Source organism: Myodes glareolus, chromosome 24 (genome assembly GCF_982192425.1).
Source record: "Myodes glareolus chromosome 24, mMyoGla1.1, whole genome shotgun sequence".
Classification (NCBI taxonomy): domain Eukaryota; kingdom Metazoa; phylum Chordata; class Mammalia; order Rodentia; family Cricetidae; genus Myodes; species Myodes glareolus.
The window spans coordinates 11,972,164-11,989,739 of NC_142049.1; the positions used below are offsets into that span (position 1 = coordinate 11,972,164).

Below are 17,576 nucleotides of genomic sequence, written 5' to 3' on the forward strand. Positions count from 1 at the left end.
CAATTGACTCTGCTTTTCCAGAATACATTCTAGGGGAGGAGCATCTAGCTCCAGGAGGTTCTGAGATCAGCTTTCAGCTCCCCATCAAGGACTTCAAGATCTTCAACTGACTCTGCCTGTAAGACCATCCTGAGGTCACACTCTACCAGCAGGCACTGAGGTCTGCCCATCTCCTTCCCATGCTAGCTGCTCCAGGTCCTTTGCATTTGACTTTGCTTCTCCTGGTGCATTGCTTTGACATTCACCAAGAAGCCCAAACTCCTTCTCAGACCTCCAAGGAGGCTGGCTCCCTACAGGGTTCATGAGCCAGAATCCTTGAAGTAGACACCATCTCTCTCTGCCTTTTGTTTCGGGTGAGGTTCTGCCCTTGATGGGTTTGTGTTCTACCTGTGTCCTTTAGGAGAGAAGGTGGGGTCAGGGGAGGAGCCAGCTCCTGGCCATGACCTGGATACTATCCTTCCTTATCCCAATCTCCCCTACCTTTTGACTCCACAACACCAGGCAGAACCTGCCTGGATGGGCTCCTCCCCTGTAATAAAAACTGCAGGTATTGGACATAGAAGGATTATATTATACATACCACATCCATTCCAAAGACGTCATTATTTCAGGAATGATCACGAGAGTAATTCTTATAATACATAAATACATAGCAATGCAAGGGCCCTAACCATTGCCCCTTTGACCTAGTAGCTGAAGCAGACAGACTAAACCTATTTCCAGAATATTTCATCATCCACTAGTCTAGTAAATCTACTTGTGAAGTGAATGCCCTGAGTCTTCACCTGGGACAGAGGCCATGCAAAAAAACCCTGTTCTTAAGTCCTGGCATTCTGTTGGGACAGTCAACTTAAGACTTAAGTTCCAGAGGTTTGATGGCTCCCGTGGCTGGCCTGACTCCAGCAGTTCCCAGCTCACTTACCAGAAAACATCTGCCATCCTCACGAGCCACTAGCCTGATTGTCCCCTTCATTACTATGACACCCATTTCTGGCATGCTACCTGCCACCTGGACAGTGGGTGGCTCACCAATGACAGGCGAAGGTGGGTTCTTTCTGTGGATAAGGTTGGGTGCCTGGGAATACACTTTCCAGAGCTGTAACTCTTAACATGCAGTGTGGAAGGGTTAACTCCAGGCCTGAGGGGGCTGATGACTCAGCTTTGCCTTGTGAGGGCTGACATTCAGAACTCCTCAAGACTTCCTTCCCACCATGCTGACCCCTGGAAGCAGCAAACAGAAGTCAGTGTGATGCAAAATTGCAGGGCCTGGCAGGTTGTCTTGGAGGTACTGTGGAGATAAATAGAGACCTGTGGCTTGGGGCCGGAACCCATCCAACTCAGGACACTACTGTGATGTTTTCTTGACCCTTTAGCTGCCAGGGTGGGTCAGCAGGCAGCCTACTAAGCAGCAGCTTGACACTTTGCATTCTGGCCAGCACTTGTGGAGCACGGGTGCCACCTGGTGGCCAGATTTGGAGTAGCCAACATTACCGCAGCCAGAGGATCCCAGGAAGCCCTTGTGTAGTGGGGATCACAGTGGCTACAAACTCTAATGATGCTTATGCAATGTCCACCCCACATCTCTTCCCAGCTACCCTGCATTCTCCGTTCTCTAGGATTAAGTCATGCTGGCCTCTCTGTCTTCACAGTCATATTAATTGCAATATATTTAGCCTCAGCATCAGATACAACCCAACCCTCCACCATGTGACTATGTTTCGTGCCCTGAATGAGGCACAGGAATTAAAACCATGAAAAAACAGTTCCTTCCTTCAGCAGACTTGTGCTAAGATATTATTGACCAAATATAATACACACAACAAAACAGGTTCATAAGTTGTGATGATAAGGGGTGATGATCCATGAACCTCAGGAGCTTCTTCCACAGTTCATCAAAGATGAGAAAAGTAGGCGAGACTTCAGAGAAGGACAAAGACAAGGTCACTCCAGGACAGACAGACCAAGGACCACAATAGTCCAGGAAACTGTGAGGATGGTTGTAGACACTTGTATGTCTGGTGGAGATAGATGGCTGGCTTGTAGGAACAACGGGGCTTGAAAGACATCTTGGGCTGCCAGCCACGTTCTCAGTCTGAGCATCTTAGATGAGTCACTGAAAGGTTTAAAGCCATGGGTACGTAAGTTGTTCTACCCTGCTTTCATTTTTCCCTTTTTATTAAAAGTAGGTTTTTCTCTCGTACATTACTACCACAGTTTCTAGTTCTCCACTCTTCCTAACTCCCTCTTTAAGTATCTTTAGATCTATCAAAGGCAAGCATAAAAGGAGGTTGGTTAGGGAACATGTGTTTCAGCAACAAGATAATTTAAGGAGCACTATTATGAGCCTGTTATGTATCATGTGGTGTTCACACCTAGCTCTTTCTTTAGAGGAATATTCATTCTGGAGTGCAATGCAGGTAGATAGAGGGGAGACAGACCCAAGTTGTCCCAGAAGTTGAACAGACAGGATGTTGGTGGTCCATGAGTTAAGGAAGATGTGTCAATGCACAGCTGGAATGAAGGGCAAAGGACGATCCTAAGACAGAGTAGGAAACACGTATACTTTAGGGTGTAGTCAGTAAACATCCTCAGAAATTTTGAAGCACAACTTTATTATCCACAAGTTAACATTATGACAACTGCTTCTTGTGTCCCATGAAAATTCAGAGGAATTCTAGCAAAAGTGCCAATAAACTGCTCATGAGGCACTGAAGCAGGAGAGCCCTAGAAAACACGCCTATAATTTTTCACCGTAGTGGGCCTAGGAGTCGCTTCATCAGAAACCTTTCACCTCTCTCTCCTCAGCTAACTGCTGGGCCTGAGCACCCAACCCAGTCATACCTAGTGGCACAGTTCTGCAATTTCAGCTACACTGAAGGCTTGCAGGTGGAACACAAGTTTACAGACTGCCTAAGCAACAAAGGGAATTCAGGACCAGCCTGGGCTACAAAATGAGGCCCTGACTCAGAACAAAAAGCAAAAAGGGAGCAGGACATGTATGTCAACAGCAAAGAACATGCCAAGCATGAGTAAGGCCCCGAGTGTCATGCCCAGTAATCAAAATTGAACACCTGACCCAGCTGCCGCAGCTGCAGACAGTCTCCTCTGGGCACACCCTGCCACCAGCCACTCTTGTCCAAGCACTGGTGCAGTATCGCTCTTACCCCACTTACACCCAGTGCTCATCTCTCACTGCAGTACTGAGGACCATCCTACATACAGGCCAATGCAGTTGAAGTGTTTGCCTGGGCTTTAAAGGGTGGTCTACAATTCTTTGGTATCACTACTGTCAAGAGGGCAAACTTAGTGGGTTACCCACTTGTGAGTGCTTAGAGAAGCCAAATATGACCATCAGTCATTTGGTGACTTTTGTGGCTAGAAATACCCTGGTCATAGTCTCTGGTTCTCTGGGGGAACTCTTTTGAGACTCGCCCTTAACTCTGCTGTCATAGAAGAAATTTACTTTGCAGAGAAAGGCCAAATGTAGGGCTCCTTTCAACTGTTCAGTGGAGCCAAAGGCCTTCAAAGCATCCCAGCCCATTGTACAGATGTGTGAGTGAAGAAGCCATTCGATAGAAGAATCGTATGTCTGTCATTTTGTTCCCTGTTTTTTCCCAGTCGAGAGCTTAGAAGGTCTATGTTGGAATTTCTGGCCCAAAGTACATGATCATGAAAAGCAACTGTGTTAGGCACACCACCATCCCTCGAGTAAAGTGCTGGTGACAACATGTCTCCAGACAGAAGGTAGGTGGTCCTGCAAGGTCCATGCTTGGGTCTTCTGTCTATGATCCAGGAAGAAGAACCCTGATGTCTCATCTCTGACAGGAGATAAATTTAATTCCTTATCCTTGGTAATTTTAACTTCCCACTGTTCTTATTCTTCTTGTCACACTGAGAGGATCACCCAAACATGCTAAAAGCGTTCAAGAGCCAGAAGGAGGTTCAGCAAATCAAAGTGCTTGTCCCACCAAGCCTAAGGTTGGTTCCTGGAACCCAAAGGAGAGGGAGAGAACAGTTCTTCTCTGACCTCTACAATTGTGATGTGCCACGTGTGTGCTGTGCATGCACGTGTCTACATGAGTGTGTGCACACACACAAATACAAACACAGAGCAAATAAAATACTCTTTTATAAAGGCATTCGTTAGGTATTGGATAACTGAACATCGTGCTTTTGCCTGGAGAAGACCGTCTCTCCAGTTCTAGGCTCTTAGCATTCCTCAGTTGTCTGTAGTTCTGTATAGGGCTGAGGCTTCATGGGCTGTTTCTCACCTATATTGGCATGCCTTTTGTTGCTGTGCTTGTTCGGCTCATGCTTAGGCAGACATGGTGGTGAGACTTATGGGTTTAGCGTCTAACATTCCTTGGAGACACAATTTCATAGCAAACACCCTGTTCCTCTGACTCTTCCAATCTTTCCAGTACTCTTCTGTAATGATCAGATGGTCAACCCTGGAAACATGCATGCAAGTAACATTATAGAGACTGAGGTCGGTAGTACTTATGTATTTAGGAATACACATATGTATAGTATTTATATACAACTGTACTTACATATTTAGGAATACACAGGCAAATATATGTATATATAAAGTTGTACTTAAAATGTAGGTATACACACACACACACACACACACACACACACTAATCAACAGCTAATGCAAAAAGAGGCTATGGCCATGAATTTGAAAGACAGAATGAGGAGCATATGGACAGGTTTGGAGGAAGGGAAGGGGAAATAATGCAATTATAATCTCAAAAAATAAATCTAAGTTAAAAACTTAAAACAGCATTCAAAACAATACTGAAAAGATTGATAAGGGAATACACACACACACACACACACACACACACACACACACACACATAGTCAATAGTTATAAAACCCTAAAATGGCCCCAGAAAATTCAAAACTGCCTACCATTTAGGTATTCCCATAGATTATTTCACTAGTGGCTCTAATATTCAAATATGAACATATTGCTTTTTCTGCTGTTGGCTTTTTAAATTTTTTGTTTGTTTGTTTTAAGACAGGGTCTCAGGCCGTCATCCAGGCTGGCTTGGAATTAAAGATGAAACCCAGGCTGAGCTTGAACTCACAAAAATCCTCCTGCTTCAGCCTCCCAAGAGGAGGCAACTCTCACAAGTGGGAATCCTAAGAAGTACTTTAACAAACACCTCCTGTATTCAAGACGTTCTCAGACGGCCCATCAGCGAGGGAAGCAACGGCCGCGGTGACAAAGGAGCTGATGGCAGGCCAATCATTTACTGCAGCGAAGGGTGCGGCATGCTAAGGGTCAGGCAGCACACAGAACAGGCTAAAGGGGCCCGAGATGCTCAAATAAAGTGAACTCATTGAAATATGACATTTTACAAAGCCCTTAAAGACGAGCCCTTCATGTGTGCCTCAGTGAAGGCCCCAGTACCTCTCATTTATACAATTAAGATGGATGTCTGGAAGGGGTTTGAAGTGTTCCAAATGACATGCTGAGTGTGGTTACACCAGTAATTCTCTAATTATAAAAATTAGACCCTACCAGAACTACACAACTAGCAATGCAGTCCAAGGATCAGATTTGCTGAATCCCAAAGCCATACTCAAACTCAGCAGTTCTCAACCTGTAGGTCACGACCCCTTTTGGAGGGGGAGTGTTGAATGACCTTTAGACAGGTGTCATCTAAGACCATCAGAAAACACAGATGTTTACGATTCATAACAGTAGCAAAATTAGTTATGAAGCAGCAATGAAAATAATTTTATGGTTGGGGGGTCACCACAACATGAGGAACTGTATTAAAGGGTCACAGCATAAGGAAGGTTGAGAACCACGGCTCTAATTCAACAAAATTTCATTTTATGTTGTCTTATTCTACAAATGTTTGCCTGAGCAACCTACATTTACAACGATTTTCTTTCTGCTCTGTCAGTTCATTATCTTAGGTTTTACATTTTGGTTTAGACTATCTTTTGAATTTAATATATGCCTATTTTAAAATTAATGTAGTAGTCTGCAGTTACACTCAAAACCATTTTCTTGGCATATGACTAGCAAGTGTGAGAAGACTGGTTTTGCTTCAGTGAAGGGCACAGAGCCTTCCAAAGATTCAACAACTGGATACTAAACCCATGCTTCATTCATCTCTGTATGCCTTTACATCACACTGGGATGCAGTGCTTTTCTGTAGCTTTATAAGCTTTGAAGTCCGGAAGCCTATCTCTCTTAGCTTTGCTACTGTTGGAGGAATTTTGGTTAAATTTTTTTTACATATGTATGTGTGTATATGTTTGTATGCATGCATGCATGCATATATATATATAAAGTGAATATATAGATAAAGTGAATCAGAAGGTAATTTACTTTGCTGATAATGTGTGTGTGTATGTGCATAAAGTTTGGTTTGATACTGGGCGAATACTGGCTTCACAGAATGGAATAGGAAGGCCCTCTATTTTCTAGAGGCATGTGCATAGTATCTGGTCTAATTACTGCTGTTGGTGGGCCTCACCTAAGTGCACAAGCTGGGCCTGGAGTTTTAAGTCATGCAAAATTTCAGCATCTCTAACAGTGTTGTTCTCCTCTGAGCTTTGATATCTGTATGAGTTTATTTTATACCAATATGTCAAAATAATACAGACGTGGTAAGGAACAGAAACTTAACAATGAAGAAAATCATATTGGGTGATGGTTCTGAAAGCTACAGAGAGCAAGACTGGGGCTCCAGTACCTGGTGAGGACTTTGTGCTGTGTTGTCCATAGCAGACGAGACTTAAACAAGGAAAAAATGGGTTAAAATAGAGAACGAGGGAGACCAAACTCAGCTTTTATAAGGAAACTGCTCCACCCAGTAACCAATGTACTTCCTAGACACAGGCAGTACTATGGCCGCTTCTCAGTGTCTCCGAGCACGGACTTCACAGACTACTTTCAAACAGCAGCAGATCTCACGGAAGCCGGGCTCTTAGGTTTGAAATAGTTCCGACTGCTGTGTCCTCAAGATGTGTGATGTTTCTTTTGTTGGCTAAACCGCTGTTGATCCAACTGTTCTCAAATAAAGTTCACAGTTTACATCTCTTAGGCCTTTCCTGGTCAGCTTTCCAGCTTGTGTGTCTACTTACCCAGTCTCTCCTCCACGGTTTCGACCTCTCCCTTTTGGCCATATAACACACAGTTACAATGTCCTTCTACACTAATTCTATTGTAGTTGTCAATGCTGGATTTATATCCATTTGTTTCCTTGACTTGTAAGTTATAATTTCTGGTATTTTGACTGTCTGGAAATTCATGATTTGGCACCAAACATTTTGAAATTGATCAAGTATTATCATAAATATTCTTATAATTTGCTCTAAGATTAATTTAGAAAGCAAATTTTAAAAAAAGTATTAACATTTTATGAAATGATGGATCCCATAATGGCATCTTGATTTATGGGTATCATGTACTTTGACCCCCTCCATTCCCATTGCCCTCCCTGTTCCTGTTCCATCTCCCCACTTCTGCTCCTCTTCTTCCTCTTCCAAAATAGTAGACTCTGGTTCCATATGGGATAAAGCATGAAGTATTTCTTTCTGAACCTGTTTTACTTTGCTTAATGCAATGATATCTAGTTCCATTTCCTGAAAATGGTTTTTATTCATTATGACTAACGAAAACTCCATTATGTATACACACTACATTTTCTTTAACCAATCATCGGTGGGCAGATACCTCTGCTAACTCTATAGCCCAGCTCTTGTGAATAGTGCTACAATAAACATGGACACACACACACACATACACACACACACACACACACACACACACACAGAGAGAGAGAGAGAGGGAAGATTGAACATATATGACAATTTTTAGTTTTTGAGGAACCTCTATCCTGATTTCCATATTGTCTGGACTAATTTACACTTCTAACAGATTGAACTGCAATTTGGAGGCAGCTTTGGGGGCCACAGTACATAGGGCTTTCTTCCAACTCTGATGTCCTTTGACTTATGGCTTCCTTCTCCAGCGAGAACACACGTGTCACTGCCCTATGTGAATTCAGCAATCCCTGCAGAACCCTTCACTTGCCCATGCCCAGCCCTCCAGGGACCCTGCAATCTGCGTGTCGACACCGTGAACTCAGTTTAAGCAGCCTCCTTTCACCGCCAAGCATCATCAGCTCCGTTCTCTCCTCTAGCATTCTGTGCGATGAACTTTACCCACTGTGGCGAGTCTGGATGCAGCGCTGCTTTCTCCCCACAGGGCAAGCCCGGGACTCTAGTTCTCTCTCCCCGAGCTGCCACAAGAAACCTCTTTGCAGATGTCCTCTCTAGTTTGACTCATCTGTGCTCCTTTTAGGGACTTTGTGTAAGGAGTGACTGTTCTTCTGTCTGGGCTAGAAATAGGTATCACCGCCATTTTGGAGGCAAGGAGGAAAAAAAAAGCAAACGGTGGTATTTCCACTTAAACTCTGCACTCTGGATATCTGAGTCCAAATTCCAATACTGTCACATTGGACAGATGAAGTTTCTTTGACTGCAAGTCCCTAAGTGATAATAAGAAATTAATAATGCCTACCCCATGTGGTGTGAGAACTGGATGTGATAAAAACAACCCACCGTCGATCAGAGAACTGGTCCTTCCACGTCACTGTCCTTCCTTCCCCTTCAGAAGGATTATTGGGAGAAGCCACTTGTTAGAGCCCAGCCTATCTGGCCAAGTGATCGGAACTCTTATCTTCCAAGATTCTGTTAAAAAAATAATAATAAAATCTAAACCATAATATGCTACTAAGAAGCCAGACACAAAGAGGAATTCTGGGAAAAGTGCCTGTAAATTTTATGTCATAAAATCGAGGTGGGGGATCCTTGTGTCCTGCCCTGTCTACTTCTGGCTTAGATATGGCAGCTTGTACATGGGTGACAGTCCAGGATTCCAGCTCTGTCCAGGAAGAAAACAAACAAGAGAAACAGATGACAAATCATTTGTTCAAACTCGAAGCCAAACTGGCCTCAACTACTGCTGGGGTAGTAGCAGAGGCCAATTTCTAGCATATTTACAAAATCATTTGTAAGGATAACATTTTCCAGACATTTATAGGGCTAGCTGGGGGCAGAGTTTTGTTCTGCAGCTGCTGAGAACACCACCTCTCATCCTCAGCCACTTCCCTTGCAAAGGCACTGACAAGGAGAATGGACTAAAATATATATGTCACAACTTAAAGAGCAAGAGCGAAAGTCCTGCTTATCAGAAACAAATGGAATGTGCTGTGTGGAATGTGCTGTGTGGAAAGTCCAAGCAAACTGTTGCGGGAAGGCTGAGGGCAAAGGTTAGTCCAGGGCTTCTCATGTTAAGATGTTAGCCTTTGTGGTAAACTGGTCCAGACCGAATATACTCTGGCTGCTGCAGCTGGAGAAGCCCCTTCATGAGGAATTTAGGCAGCAAATGGTGTGTCTTAGCATCTGTGAAAAGCAGAAATTCGCTCTGTATTATAGGTGGACCAATTACCAAGCACATAGGTTTGGTATATAGGGGAGTGGACCTTCAATAAAATGCTTGTGCAGAACATCAAAAAGGTCAGTAATGCTGTCTTGTTTCCCAAGAACCCAACCCCACAGCCCGTGGAAGAGGAAACAGCCTGTGAGACGCAAGAAGAGACCTAGTCAGGTGGTGACGGTCCAATCGGAGTTTCTTTGCTTTTCCCGTGCAGCTGGAGTATACAGACATATCTGTTCCAGTCACATCAGTTCAGAAATATTTTGTCTGGAAAACCCACTGAAATAAAAAGAGCTACAGGAATGAAAAAATAGTCCATGAGGAAAAAAATATAGCAAGGATTTAGACTGAGGATGTCATTCATATGGCCATCCTAACCAGGCAAGAAAATTGTGAAGAGCAAATGACTGGAAATATGACTCGATGGTTAAAAGCACTTGCGACGCAATCATGAGAACCAGGCGGTACCCAAAAGCATGCTGGGTGTTGTGGATGCATCTGTAAACCGAGCCCAGAGGTGGGTAGAGGCAGAAAGATCACTGAGGCTCACTAAAATTTAAGGCCCAAGTTCAGAGAGAGGCTGGCCTCAAAGAAAGGGGTGGAGAATTAAGGAAGGATACCAGATGCTTTTCTCTGGCCTCCATACACGTACCTAAATATAAACGTCTATAGGTTCATACTCTCTCACACACAGGGGAACAAATCAATAACTCTTAAAAATAAAAGAGTGAATGACAAGACAACACAGAAGCTATGCTTAGGATGCAGCTGGAACCAAGAGAGTCACGTCAACTGAGGTCAAATTTTCTTTGGCTGTTAGATAGTAACACAAAATCCAGAATTCCAGGTATTGTCTAAACATTCTCAATGTATGCTTTATTTTGTAGGCTTCTGCAGAATTATTTCTACGTGTCTTGTTGGGTTGATGTGTTTAAAGTAGCATTAATAATCATAATTAACATCATATGTGCAGAAGCAGAGGCTTGGAGGAAAAGAAAACCGCAAACCAGTGGAAGGAAGGGCATGATGGGAAATAAAACAGGTGTGTGGATATGGGTGTGGTGTGTGTCAGAAACATTTTAGGTCAGAAGTGATGGGATTCTTGACTAATAGAACAAGAAATAAATGATAGTTACAAGAGTTACGTGGCCATTGGCAACAAGGCACTGTCTTAAGAATGTTATCCAGGAAGTGGGCTCGTTCCATTTTTCCCCTGACATGTTCAATCTGGTTTTTCATCTTGGAACTTCTCACCAAATGAGAAGATGCCACCACCATCTAGATTCCATTAACTACCACTCGTGTGGAACAGGGGAAAAAGTTGCTGAAATGGGCTTTCCTTAAAGAAAAACTCCTCCAAAGCATCCCAGATGCGCCACTACATCTTATTAGTCTAAACTCAGCTGTGTGGCCACTCTGACGAAAGCTGATTAGAAAAGCGATGAATGGAAGAGAGAGAGGATGGAGGGAGAGTACTGGGAGAGACAAGTGACATCTGGGGGCGTCTCTGGGATACGCTAGGAACCCACAGCAATGAAACTCCCAGGGCTCTATGAGGGAGACCCTGGCTAAGATTCATAGCCATAGAGGATACAAAGCTTCAACCGGCCATCTCCTCGAGGGACTAGAACACCAACCCAACTACAAACCCTTCTTTGACTTGCAAGCTGTCCTCCCCGCAAGACGTGCTGGAGTAAAGATGGCATAGAAATTGCGGGAGTGGCCAACTAATGACTGCCCCAGCTGAAGACCCTGAGACGGAACTCACCCCTGAGGGCCAGGACCGAGAAGCAGAAAAGCCCCTAGTCCTAGGATAGAACCAAATGTGACTGAAGTCAATGAAATGATTCCTAACGATATTCTGCTATGCTCATAGGCTGGGGGCCAGCCCAACTGTCAGAGAGGCTTCACCCAGGAACTGACGGAAACAGGCGCAGAGACCCAGAGCCAAACATTAGGAGCAGCTCAGGGACTCCCACAGAAGAGGGGCAGGAAGCATTATAGGAGCCAGAGGGGTCAAGGACACCACCAGAAAACCCACAGAACCAACTAACCTGGGCTCACAGAGGCTCACAGAGACTGAACTGACAACCAGCCTGCATGGGACCAACCTAAGCCCTCTGCATGGATGTGATAGTTATGTAACTTGGCCTTCTTCTGAGACTCCTAACAGTGAGAACAGTGGCTGTCTCTGACTCTGCTGTCTGTTTGGGGGGCATGGTTCTCCTACCAGGTTGCTTTGTCCAGCCCTAATAGATGAGGAGGTGCCAGCTCTCACTGCAACTTGATAAAGCATGGCTGGCTGATACCCATGGGAGGCCTGCCCACATTTCAAGAGAAACAGACGAGAGAGACTGGAGAAGGGGGGCTGGGAAGAGAGATGAAAAGGGAACTTTTGGATATAAAAACAAAACAAAACAAAAAATAAACAAAATCACAAAAAATACCTCTGTCTGTGGAGCAAAGACCAAGTCACCTTAGGCTCCAATCTGAAAGACCAAAGCCCTACAGCTGAAGGCAACACTTCCCTAAGGCCTTCCTTCCCTTGTTAATTCCCCCAGGACATTGCAGATGTGGCACCAGGGAAGGCTATCACAAAAAGGGCACATGGAAAGAACAGCCTCCTTCTCTCTACCCTAACTCTTGTCCCTCTCAAAGCCTCACACCAGAACTTACTCATCTCTTCCTCCCTTTTTCTATTAGTTCTCTCGGTACTCGTTTTTAGTTACTGGAATTCTCCATGAGATAAAAATAAATGCCATGGAAGCAAGCAGCAGATCAAAGTGTTAGGAGAGATGAAACTTACAAGATAGCTTAAGGTTACAATTCAGACATGAACACTTGAACCTTTTCAGAGCAAAGAACAACCTGATGGCTACACGAGCCATGTGCTGTTTAGAGAAAACAACAAACCTCAGGAAGAATCCACTGAATCCTGGAGCTAGTGAATTTACTGTGCCAAAGGCAGCAACAACACCTGGGTTTTCAGATCCCAGGGGCAATTCTCCTACGGTCTAATAAGGGGCCACCCAGGGGAGACTATACCAGTGGGCAGTTCTTGTAAATTAAATGAACCAATATCACGACTAATTCAGCAACACAGGACGCAGACACTTGAGGATATGATAAACCACAGGCAGAAGCTTGCTGATGGTACATGATCAGTTAGATGAAATGGAATCTAGACACACTCTACAGAGAGGGCATTTAAGTGCAAGAACATGCTGTGTGAAAATACCCAGTGTGGGCTCTACCACAAAGGATGTGCACATCCTAGTTCAAGGTGGGCTATCGCATCTGAGGGCAAAGAAAAAGACAACACTGAAAGTTAAGTAACAATCAACTGAACAAGAAACAGAAACAGGAAGAAGAGGCGACAGCAACAGAATGGCAGTTACGCTCAGAGAGCACCTTTGAGGTAATGAACCAAACACGCACTTAGGAAAAGAGAGGGGGAGGGACAGGCTCAGGGGTGGTTCAGAAATGAGCAGCAGAACATCTGATGAAGAGGTGGTAAGATTCAAAAATATCCAAGATAATTTCTCTGTGTGTAATCTCAACCTTTACTTGGTGCCAGTTGTAGACTTTTAGTAACATACGGCGTAACAGTTACATGGCTTCCCCAAAGGCACTGCTTTGCACTCTGCACAGAGGCTGGGAAGACCAAAGAAGCACTGTTTAGGATAACCAGTTCTGGTAGAAGCTGGCCGAGGACATAAACTTTCAGAATTTAAAGAGACTGAAAAAGCACAGTGAAAATATGAACAAGTTTTGCAATAGACACATCTATTTGCCTTTATATGTGAGGACAGGGAGCTGTCAGTCAATACCTGATTAGTGAGAGATAGAAAGATGCTCACTTTGATTGTCTTTAGGAAAACCAAGTTTGCTTGAACAAGTACACTGTCCTCATAAATTCAAACTGTGGTTGTCAATCTGTCACTATGAGGCAATGAGTTGTCCTTCCAAGCTATACATTTGCTGCTCTATTCTGCTTCATGGTGGCTGTTCTTGTTATACTGGACATGAAATACAAACATGGATGTAACTTGTTAAATATATATGCACCTTTTCAACAAACAAGATTTTACTAAACATTTTTAGCACATTTCAATAGGATTAATCACTCAGTATCACAGTCTCTTAATGTCAATGAAAGTAGTAACTTATGGATTAAAATAGAATTTTAACCTGACAGGAAAAACACAACAGACACACAATCTGAGAGGAGAAAATGAGGTGCAGGCAGTCAGGCATTCTCAGTGCTTTAGTACTTCATTCTCAAAGGTAAACACAGGCCTAATTAATCATCAGTTCAATTCCAGTGGGGGGAAAAACTAAAACTGCATTAAATAATCAGTGCTGAAGTCCAAAACCAAAATGACCCTTCAAGCACTGGTATTACTAAATTGGAAAGTCCACTAGAGAAAGCTAATCACAATGCAAAATTCTGACAAATTAAAGTGATTCTCTTACACGGTGGCACTAGATTCTGTCTCTTTGTAAGGGTTCAATTTACCATAACACCCAAGGATAGGATTACATGGAAACAGAATTATTCAAGGCGTGATGTAATTGAATGTGGGAGATGAAGCACTTTAATGTCTGGGTTACAATCCCTGTCATAACACAAGTTCTACCGCATAACTTACAATGGCCTGAAACTGTTTTAGCAACAAAATTATATATTTAAAGATAATTTCTATACATTACATTAACTGTAGACACACCATCAATTTCAGTATTTTATTACGCTAGAAAAGTACAGCTTTCCCCAGAAAACCCAGTCAGCTGTCCTGAACTGCTTCTGTAATCAGCACCAGCTACCTGTTGTCCCTTAACTCCAGAGTGGACTGGCTAACGACAGGAAGCAGGGGCAGAAATCACTGCGTTTTCCCATTTTTAAGTGTAAAGCATCCCACTTAGGTGAGACAGTAGAGAGTCTACCAACTGTCAAACTGGCCCAAAGCTCTTTCTTTCCATAGCATCTTAACCCTTTCTAAAACACCAATGGCATTCAAACTGAGTCACTAAGGGTTCAGTCGCTGTAAGGGAAAATAAACGTAATACACCCGTGGGAGGTGTAAAGATTGGCCTTTAGATGGCTGCTTGACAATATTCAGGTGCAACAGTCCTGTGCACACCGAGACATACTCTGCCCATGTTGGTCTCCACTGGCTCCTAACCTGACAGCAGCAGGTAAGGTCACTGGACTGCCAACAGTCCACCTGGTCACGAAGAGAGATGGGACTGTGAGCTGAACAAAAGAGCATGGACACCATGGCATTGGCCCGAATAGTCTGAGACCCACATTTGTATCCGTGAAGTAAGAATGGCCACTTGCTCCTCATTGCTCCACACTAAAGCAGCAATGCCTATGGCGGGATCTCTGCATCTCCAACACCCCACAGCTACAGAAATCCATTCAAAAGCTTAGAAAGCACAGATTGAATCCATGTACCCGTGATCCTCTCTAAATCCTAAAGTGGAGAAATATTCTTAGCTTTGACCAAGAATTCTATTGGAATGAACTAAAGACATCTTTTAAAGTAATTTTAAGTATACTCTTATTATTATATTTCTACATAGATTATTCAATATTCTTTGTGGACATAATTTAATCAATAATATATCATAATGTCAACACTACATGGTTCAGAATCAGATTCTGGCTACAGAAGAAGCTTAATTATTAAGCAATGCCTTTCTAAAAAGCTCCTGTATTTCTGATTGGTACGGAAAAAAAGAAAAAGCATTTCTCATTGAAATAACACTGAGGTTCAGCTTGGGCCCCTTCTGTGTTGAACATAATTAACTCTTCGGGAGAAATTGGTGAAACACAGTCCGTAAGTTACAGTCATCTTCAGGAAAAGTCTATGGGCAGCTCCGGCGTGACAACTGTGTATCGTGGGTCTAGTTTGGGGATGAAGTTGTTAAATTCTCTAGATGCACCAGTACCAAAGACATCCAGGGCTTTGCGGTTCATGAGTGCAAACCTGTGAAAGAGCACACAGTTCAGAAATGATGAGCGACATGCACGAAGCAAAGCAAGTGCTTCCTCTGACTTAGTTTTCAAGGATTGGCAAGGGAAAAACCCTGAAATTCAGTGGCAGTTTCAAACATTGCATGGGTACCTCAATGTCTAAATGACACTGTCCTGGATTTTATTTAAAAAGATGACCCCCAAGGTCACAAACCACGGTCATCAATTATTATTTCAAACATGTCCAGAACTCCTTACATTAGATGGTTCTGAACACAAAATCTGACTTAGCCAGTATTTTCCTGATGAAAAATATCATAGAATACTAAGTACATAATGAACTATCAAAAATGAAGCAAAGGCCTTAAATGTAACTGCTCTCATAACTGAGACCTTGGTGTCTCCCAGTGATAATGGAATAATCCAAATACGCAAATATTTAAAGATTAAAAAGCACACAGCAGACAGGTTCCCCCATTTGTAATAAAACAGAGCAAACATATTCTTGTGGGTGTGCGAGGTGACGTAGAAGGTAAAGGACTCGCTGCCAAGTCTGACAGCATGACCTCCATCCTAGAACCACCATATGTTGAGAAAGAGGACTGCCTGCCTGCCATAGCACACAGAAACACAGACACACAGACATACACAGACACACACACACACACACTACAAAGGATGCAATCCTTAGAAAAGATACAGCCTGCATTAACCATTATCCAACCCCAGAGATAAAGCAATAGTAAGAACATTTAAGTTGAGGTACAGTATGGACCGCGCTTAGGTCTCCCCTCTTGTTCACAATCTCTGCATTTATGGAGAAGACAACAGAATGAAATTAACTTTGAATCGCTGGCCAGAATTGGTATTCCAAAATCCAATAAATACAACTTTTACTTCTTTACCAAAGTAAGGCCCCTTCCAAACTATTCACTGGTAAAACTCCCGCATGTACAAAAATACCAATAACGAAAGGATGACAGTACAATAATATGGAAGCTGCATTCTGTCAGACTGAGAGCAGGAATTCTAAAGTCACACTGACGGTTTGCAGGCCAGTTCTTTTACTTACTGTGTGACACAGCAAGTTTGCGAGCCTTTGTGTGATTCTTGGTTTCTTCATACCCATATGAGAGCAACAATTTACCCACTTCAAGGATTAAATCTGTACGTACTTACCACATGTACCTTAAAACTCGTCTGGGACAAGGAAGGCACTATATAAGCATTTGCTGTGTGAGCTGGTAATAGGGACGGCACTGTTGAGAGCTGTGATTAAGTAGTCTACTGAGCCCACTACAGACCTGAGTAACTAACTGTGTATGTGCTGCAGAACTAGGTAGTCTGTCCACCAAAGGATGACATACAGAAAACAGAGTCCCTCTGAGGTAGTGGAAGCTTTATAAAATGAAGCATAATGCAAAGTAAATGCAGAGGGCCTGATGCTCACAAAAGGATTGACTGATGCTGATTAAGAGTTAACTACAGAGGTGTGGGTCCTGTAGACATGGATCAGTTTCCACGTGAACAGACTACAAAGTGCAGCCATGTTGCAAGCTTGACCAAGCATGACCCCGTTCTGTTTCTCTGCCACGCTGTGACACTGCCTGTGAACCTTTACCACAACAGTGATGTGCTGCCTGGACCTTCCAACTACAGGAATCAAGAGTCAAACAAACCTTTTTCATACATACGTTACCCAGTGTCAGGTAATCCCTCACAGTAACACGGAACAGACCACAGTATACAATTACTTTATTAAAGAACAAAAGAAAACGAAGATTGTGAGAGTAAGCACATGTTCCACCGCAGGAGAGGTAAAGGTACCAGGGCTGAAGTACAACTCCATCAGCCTATGTTTGTCTATTAGAAAAAACTCTCTCCAAAACAACTCAATTAAGATGAAAGGGGTGGGAACTGGAAGGAGAAAAGAAAGAGATAGGAACAGCCGGCAACAGGAAAACTAACACGATATGAGGCAACAGAAAACGGGAATTTTCCTAAAATTAAAATCAGTTGATTCTATAAAGATGAGTCGTTTAAATGGATATATTTACTGTAAGTGCATGCGTTTGCGTGTGCGTGCGTTTCATACGCATGTGTGTGTGTATGTGTACA

General features: G+C 43.2%; 1 protein-coding gene across 2 annotated transcripts in view; it reads right to left on the bottom strand.

Moving 5' to 3' along the window:
• Positions 1-14,045: 14,045 nt before the first annotated feature.
• Positions 14,046-17,576, bottom strand: part of Tmem135 (transmembrane protein 135) — a 176,387-nt gene continuing 172,856 nt past the window's right edge. For both annotated transcript variants that reach the window (XM_048435237.3, XM_048435236.3), the window contains one exon: positions 14,046-15,471. In XM_048435237.3, the coding sequence (XP_048291194.3) occupies positions 15,339-15,471 (133 nt within the window). In that variant the 3' untranslated portion in view covers positions 14,046-15,338. The remainder of the gene's footprint in view (positions 15,472-17,576) is intronic.